The 7921-nt window shown below is 51.8% G+C and overlaps 1 protein-coding gene across 2 annotated transcripts in view; it reads left to right on the top strand.

Moving 5' to 3' along the window:
- The window catches only part of UQCC1 (ubiquinol-cytochrome c reductase complex assembly factor 1), a 91589-nt gene extending 84167 nt beyond the window's left edge, over positions 1–7422 (top strand). For both annotated transcript variants that reach the window (XM_082600639.1, XM_082600640.1), the window contains 2 exons: positions 2902–3015; positions 5895–7422. In XM_082600639.1, coding sequence (XP_082456765.1) covers positions 2902–3015; positions 5895–6029 — 249 coding nt within the window. In that variant the 3' untranslated portion in view covers positions 6030–7422. The remainder of the gene's footprint in view (positions 1–2901; positions 3016–5894) is intronic.
- Positions 7423–7921: the final 499 nt, after the last annotated feature.

Below are 7921 nucleotides of genomic sequence, written 5' to 3' on the forward strand. Positions count from 1 at the left end.
ATTTATTAAGTGCCTCCCATGTGTGATGCACTGGGGATATGCTGGTAAATAAAACAAACATGGTCTGATTCTTTCCTACCAGAGCTTATCTCTTAATGGAGAGACAGGCGGTAAATAAGTAAACAAGCACATAAATATCTAATTACAAATAGAGCACAGTGATAGAGAATAACGGGGTGGGTGTACTTAGTGTGGACTGGGAAGGTCTCTGAGGAGTTTTCATAGAAGCTAAGACTGAAGATTGAGGAACCAACCATGTCTTGACTATTCCTCAGTCTCCTGCACAGATGAGCATTTGTTCATTCTCCAGGATTTAATTCTGTGCTGCTGTTTGATGTGCTCTAGCTTTGTCCCTTCAACTAGATTGCAAGCTGCTTGTGAGCTGTGACTGTATCACTGTGACTCTGCGTTCTTACCACCGTGCTAAGCACGTAGTGGTGTCCGATCAGCCCTCGCTGAGTGAGGCTCCACCACTTTAAACTCTTAACTATAACCAGGGTCCTCCAGGGCCAGGACAGTCCCTTTGGCTGCCTCTCGGTTACTCTAGACCTAGGTGTCTCAGTTTCCTGAAGGATGCTTTTTTTGTATCGTGAGGGAAAACAAGTAGGCATCCCCGTAGATTGTGGGAAAATTGCTATGCAAACTAATTTTTGCCTCCCAGGCACCCCTTTTTCTTTCCCGCTTCCTCTCTCAGCCCAGTTGGTTTTCACTGACTTACTAGACGTGTGGTGGAAAGAAGGCAGAAGTTGGGTTCGTTGGTTTATTCAGCCATTTGTGTTGCTCTCCCGCTCTGTGCCAGGTACCACATCCCGACTAGAGCCAGTCAGCATCATCCCTTGACCTCACCAGTGCATTCTGGTTCCAAATCTACCACCAATTAGCTAGAGAAGCTCTAAGCCTCAGTGTACTTACCTTTCCAGTGAGGGTAATAGCATCTCTTCTTCCTGGCATACCTCACCATCAGAGCCAGGTGTGTGAAGGAGCTCTGACAGTCTGGAACAGTCAGGTTGCTATCATTGTTAATCTGAGTTGTGAGCCATCCTTTTCCTCCTGACTGATTATGGACTTGGCCCTTCCCAGCCATCTCACCCATCGCCAAGGCTGCCTGTTTGTGGCAGGCCGTGGCTCCTGGGGCTTTTGCTGTCCTGTGCTCTGGGCTCATTTTCTAAGTCCTTGTAACACTCGCTCCCACTCGTGTTCCCTCCCGTGTAGCCTGTGTGAGTCGCTGCCAGCAGCGCTGTGGCATGTGCCCAGGGCACTTCAGACACAGGCGGGCTGTTGTGTTAGCAGATAGCTTGGAGAACAGTGATGTGCCTGAGCTTGTCCTTGGCTTCTGTCCCCATCTGCCGGAAGAAGCTGGTTTTCCCGACTCAGCCATTGTGCCAGGACAGTCTCTTGGAATTGTAGGGGTGTTTAGCAGGGGGCATTTGGGACAGGTGGACGGTGTTTCCACCAAACTGTCAGTACCCCATACTGGACATGGCCCTTCCTGGCAGCAGCCCTAAAGCCAGACCTCATGTACTGCAGTGCCTCGGGGGCCAGACCACAGCGTGACATTGAATAAGTGATCCTGGCTCTTTGTGTAATGATTTATCACTTACAGAGCCTTTCGTGGCTATTGTCTCTTAATTCTCACAACTCTGTGGGATAGGTTTTATTTTGCTTGTTTAGGTTGTGAGAAACTGAGGCTCAGGAAGGGCTAGTGGCTTTCCAAAGGCCACATAGCTGTCAAGTGACAGAGCTGCCATTTGAACTCAGGTGGTCCGATCCGCAGATCTCACTGTTGTTTCAACTGTATTCACAGCTGCATGCCCAAACAAGCCCCTAATCTTTGTACCTAACACATTACACTTAACAAAACACCCACACGTTATCTCTTATAATTCAAAGGTGCTGTAAGCAGGGCAGGCATTTTAGTCTCTGTGTAATAGATGAGAAGGTCAAGAGACAGCTTTAAGAAATTGCCCACCGTCTCTGAGCTTGGTACTGGCAGGGCCAGGACTTGATCTTGTCTCCTAACTGACTTCCAAGCCCCAGTCAGCACTTTGTCTGGTTCCGTACACTACCTTGGCACCTGGACAGAGCAACTTCTCAGGGCCTTTCCCTTTAGTCACCCTTGCCCAGGAAGCAAGACCCTCCTCTCTCCCTCCTCAGAGCTCCAAGTTAGAAAATGGCCCTAGTCCAGGATGAAGGCCTCTTTGATATTTGGGCTTCCCTACAGAGCTCTCTCTCCTCTGTGTCGGGACAGCCGATGTTAGGCACACACAGGCTCTGAGCGCTCCCCTGGGGCCCATGGCAGGCCTGCCGAGCAGCCTGTTCCTCTGCTTAGGGAGAGGCTGGCCAGCCATAGCCAGCCCAGAGCTGGGTGACAGTGAGGCCAAGGTCCCTGGCTCTCATCGCTAAAGAGCTAGCTGCCTTGCAGATGTGTGTCCTTGGACCAGGGGAAAAGATGCAACCTACACTCACCTCTGTTCTTGGGAAGAAATAAATACTCACAGTACTCCACGCCCATTCCTTGTGGATGGCAGTGGACCCACTGCTGCTCCCATCTCTCTTCTCTTCCTCTCAGGTGTTGCCTGGGCCTGGGCGGGCTGTAGAGGGAGTTGTGGCCTAGGAGGGTCCATCAGACATGTGCCCCATCTCTGTATCAACCTTATTAGCCAGTCACTTGGCCCCTCTGGGTCCCATGTTCTTCGCCTGTATAAAATGAAGGGGTCAGACCAGATGCTCTCTGAAGACCCCTTCCAAACTCTACCAAGTAGCTGTCCCATTTCTCTCTCATGGTATCTGTAAGGTCCCTCTGAGCTGATTTTGTGTTGCTAGCGTGTTCACAGTATCCCCAGCTTTTGTATCCTGGCTCTGCCATATGCCCCAGAAGAACAGTTGTGCTGTGTATTCTAGGGGGTCCTTTCAGATGATCGTGGGCTGGCTGCTGCCCTCTGGAGAACCTTCTTCAACCAGAAATGTGAAGACCCTCGACAACTTGAATTGTTGGTGGAGTATGTGAGGAAACAGGTGAGCAGTCCTTCCCCTCCCCTCCAGAGCCTCCTGGACAACAGGTCCTTCCTGAGGTCTGTGGATGCTGGACTTTCAGAGGATCATGAGAGGTTGAGTTCCCAGAGTCCAGTCTGAGGGAATTCTGACCAGATCATGTCAGCAGTGGGCACCGATCAAGAAAGAACACCTTCTGTGGATCCAGCCATGAGCCAGGTCAGGGGTCAGGGAGTAGGAATAGAAGAATAAAGGGCACCGAGAAGTCTGCTGCTTTGATAAACCTGTTGTCTTTCACTCACTGCACATTCGACTGTCTGCTGTGTGTGCAGTGCCTTACTGATCCTGGGCACACACAGTCCTCCTGTAAGATAGCAGCACGGGGTGCAGTGAAGCTCCCTTTAGGTACCCACTTTGAGTCCCGGGATTCATGTTTCTAGCTCCTGGCTTCCAACAGGATTGGGCTCCAGGCAGCATTCCACAACATCCTGTAAGCCTGTTCCCACTGGGTGCTTTGCTATCTGTCGTCAAGCAGAGTCCCCCTGCTTCATTCCTCACCCCTCTGGCTGCCCAGGGCTCCCTGACACCAAAGCTTCTAAGAGAAAGCTCCAGGGTGAGGACTGCTTAACTACATAGTCTTCCTCGAGCCCAGGAAGAATTCACTCCTGTTCTCTCTGCCCCCAGATCCTGTATTGATGGGAAATCCATACATTATAGATAAGAGAGAGCTGAGTGGCAGGGAAGAGGCACATGTAGGCTTTCCCAGGGTCTCCCAGTGAGTCAGGCTGTGCAGCTGGTCTAGAGCCCCCAGCTGGGTGATTCATGCAGCCACTAGAGGCCTCAGCTGCTCCAGACCGCTCACCAGCTCAGGCTGTCCCATGAGTCACACCTTTGCTTCACGGGCCTGGCCCCTGGAGCCAAAGGGGCCTCACCTCACAATTATTCTCTTATTCACCTGTGTCCACGGCCTTCAAGCCTCCAACAGCCAGGAGAGGGAAGGCCAGGCTCTGGCTCCAAGGAGAAGACAGGTCCAGCAGGCCCAGCTGGTTGATTACTGGAAAACTACATACTAAGGCTCTTCAGGGGGTAGAGAACCCCAGAAGCCAGGACTGCTGTTTGACCATTCTTCAAATCTGCCAGATCTGGGAAGAAGGCACTGTGGCCAGAGGACCCCACCCACAGAGAGTTCTGAGACTCACACTGTTGACTGGACTCGCCCTCAGACAGGAGTAGCAATTGGCAAAGCAAATGCTATGTTTTCTGAGAGACCAGCCCAACTTTTCCATCTACCGTGGTGGGCTTGTACCAGGGGCCACAACAAGGGCACAGCTGGGACCTCTCCGAGGGCCCTGAAGGAAGGGGCTGCCACACCAATAAGAAGGCCCAGATCGCCCCAGTGAGAGGCAGGCACTAGAAAACAGTGATGGAGCTCTTAGGGAAGCAGCGAGCTCTGATGGGGACCCAGTTCTGTCAGCAAACCTTTTGAGCACCTATTCTACCAGCCTCTCTGTTGAGAAAGCAGGAATTAGTAAGACCCAGTCCTGCCCTCTAGGATCCAGCTCATGATTTGGCAAGGAAGCCAGTCAGGCACAAGGCTAACCCTGGAATAAGTCAGTCTGCAATGTATACAGGCAGGAGCAGAGTCTATGAAAGGCTAAAGAAAGGAGGGACTAAGTCTGACTGAGTGGATCGGGGAAGGCCAGGAGGCTAGTCCTGGGCCATGATGCCAGTTGGTCTGGTAGATGGCCTGAGACCCATTCAGAGATCTTGCTGAGATTTTCAACTCAGGAGATGGGCATAGTGGTGGCATTAGGGACAGAAATGGAGTAATTGGAAAGAGGAGTGGCTTTTAGGTGAGATAACAGGTCAGTTGATCTCCTTGCACTGGAGACATGTGGAAATCCAGACCTGAGGTGTGTGTGAGAGACTGGGGGTGAGTGCGAGGGTCTGCAGCCTAAAAACAAAGCAGCGGGAGTGAAGGAATTCTTGGAAGAGGAAGTCAATGCAAGGCCTAAGATGAGGCCTTTGGACTCCTGCCACCTCTCCTTTCCCCCCAGTTGCCTTCTCACCCTCAAATGGAGCCTCATCTTTCTGAATCCAGCGCTGACTCCTGCTCTGATCCAGCTCTCGCCCTAGAGTTTGCCTGTGCAGTTAAAAGCACTTGTCCTTGTTCATCTCCTTACCAGCAGGAGCCTGGCAATCCTCCCAGAGGTGGCCTTTGTCGCCTAAGACTTGCCACTCGTTAGAGCACCTGCCTCTTGCAAAACTGCCTGACCACACCTCCCTGCAGCTGCTCCTGTTCTCCATCACAGGTGTCCCCTCTCTGCATTGTTCAGGGGGATAAACTCCCTCAGTCATCCTAGAGGGGTGAAGCTGGGGTGCACGAACCATGGGGTCAGGGCCCACTAGAGGACAGTAGAAGCATACACATTTTTTTTTAAGTTCCAGGGACTAGCAGTGTCCTTCATCCTGTGGGGTACACGTTACTGTTGTGGGCCCCTTCCTCAGACAAGGGAACTTAAATCTCCGAGAAGGGAATTGGCTCACCTTGGGTAACATCGCTACCCTGAATGGACAATCAGACACACAGTTCTTCTGGTCCACAAAGTCAGGGCTTGTGTGTCAGACATTTGTCCATTCAGAGGCACAATGGGGAATTCCCTAAAGCCTGAGAAAGCTTCCTTAGTGACTTGTTTCTTTGAACCCCCGTAAATGAAATAATCCAGGAGATCAGAGACCACTACCCGCGTCCCCCCTACCCCTGCCCCAGGCTTGGGAGCTGGGATGGTCGGAAGCCCCTCATGCCCCCGCCCCGTTCTCTCCTTTGGGAGGCTGGTTCCTTGTGCCATCTCACGTCTGTCCTGCCCTTGTCCCTTTCCTGTTTCCTGTTCTCCTGATTGCAGATACAGTACCTGGACTCCATGAACGGTGAGGATCTGCTTCTGACAGGGGAGGTGAGCTGGCGCCCTCTAGTGGAGGAGAATCCTAAGAGCATCCTGAAGCCCCATTCCCCAACTTACAATGACGAGGGTCTTTGATGGGCTGGTCCCTCCAAACAGCTGGCCAACTATCTCTGAGGAACTGCCAGAAGAGTTTGGGCTGTTTGGCCCAGGATCCTGCAGGAAGTGGCCTGAACTGACCTTTGAATAGCATCTGTCAAACACCTGGCCCCATTTGTGTTGATTTTCCTCTTAGTACACCCAGGAGTCTGATTGGGTGGGGTACGGTGCTGGGAGAACCCTTAGCCCTTCTAAGGTGTCCTCTCCCTCAAGAGAAGCCCTGAGCCAAGAGCTCCCCTACCCACTCCCCAGGTCCCCTCTAGGAAACATGCAATTGACAGCTTTTCCCAAAGGCCACAGAAGGGAATGGGGGTAGGTTAGAAAGGGGACACCCCCTCCCCCCGAAGGGCCCACTGTGGCCTAGGAGCAGTTTGTAATGCTTCTGAGTCAAGACGGGTAACCATGCTCTGTCCTCCGGCGTTGAGCCGTGGGGTTGAGTTGGCCATTAAAAGAAACAGAGACTTCTCTCTGCCATGGCTCTTTATTCCTGGGTCTTTTAGAAACTTACCTGGGATGGTGGATGCCACGAGCTGAGGAGCACTGCCCAGCTCAGTTAGAGACAGGGAGGCGGAGAGGCTCAGGGGAGTCTCTGCTGCTGCTTCTGCCTCCAGCTCATGGAGATGTCACTGTTCTGGCCAAGGTACAGCCTTCCAGGCCATGACCTTGGGGACCCAGGAGGCCTCTATGGCCAGGGGGCTTGTCACATCCTGAGTCATTTAGGAAGAGGCCTCAAGGGAAAGGTCCCTTTGTCACACACTCCCATTGAACTGGGTGAGGAACATGCTGCCTTTTCCTCTCTTGGCTCCCCCTTACACGAGGTACTGGGGAGAAGGGGAGAAGAGGACACACTCCTCCTGGCTTCGTTGCTCCGCCCCAGGACCCAGCCCCGTGCCCAGCCTTCCACCCCCTTCCCAACTCCAGGGGCATGTGCTGCAGAGCCACCTTGGTCTGAGCACTTGAGGACCAGTCCCCTCCTCCCTCTGAGTGTGGGTCATCTCTGGGGGAATTTTCTTTAAATTGAAGAAAGGGGGCGGAGAACCATATCGCCCCTCCCCCATCAAACTTCCTTCATTTAACTTGCTATAAAATGAGTCATAAAGAAACTCTATAAGGGTGAGGTATATCTCACTTCTGTGAAAACATTACAAATCAAACCACCTTCTCTTGAGTTTATTTAAGATGCTTTTGTTGCACACGGAGCTCTAGAGTGAAGCCTCCTGTGTGTGTGAGATAATAACACCTTGTAACTCATTACAGCTGGGCACTATTTACATAAACCAGAGCTGGGCCAGGCAGGAATTTGCTGATTAATTTATTTTTAATGGAGTGAAGTATACCATGCACCAAAATAAACTTTACGGTGTGTACCTAACTGCTCCTGGAATGGATGGAAAAATTAATGGAACAGATTCGGCTCTCAACTCTACACATTAATTTATATATAAAAGTTATTTGAGCCTTAACCCATTTGCTGCCCAGGGCAGCTCCCCAACCACAGATCCCAGCCTGCAGCACCAGTTCAGCTACCGGGCTTGCTTTAGAATCATGGCATCTCAGATTGGAAGGACCGTTAGCGGTCATTTAGTCCAGCCCTGGTCCGGAACTTGACGCCCCTTCTCAACATCCCAGTTGCCTATGTTCATACGGGCCCTATATGAAGACCTCCAGCAGCAGACAGCCCCCACCTGCAGAGCCAAGTCCTGTCTCCATAAGAAGAGTAATCACCAAACACTGCAACTTATGACACGCAGCCATGTTTCAAAGAGCCAGTTGATCTGTCATGTCTGTGATGTCCCAAACAAAGCCCTCACTTCCTGGCCGTAGGCATCTTTCGCTGACTACACCCGCCCCCCCCAAAATAAAATCCAGGC

This window comes from Mesoplodon mirus (assembly GCF_964341445.2).
Source record: "Mesoplodon mirus genome assembly, chromosome: 15".
Lineage (NCBI taxonomy): Eukaryota > Metazoa > Chordata > Mammalia > Artiodactyla > Ziphiidae > Mesoplodon > Mesoplodon mirus.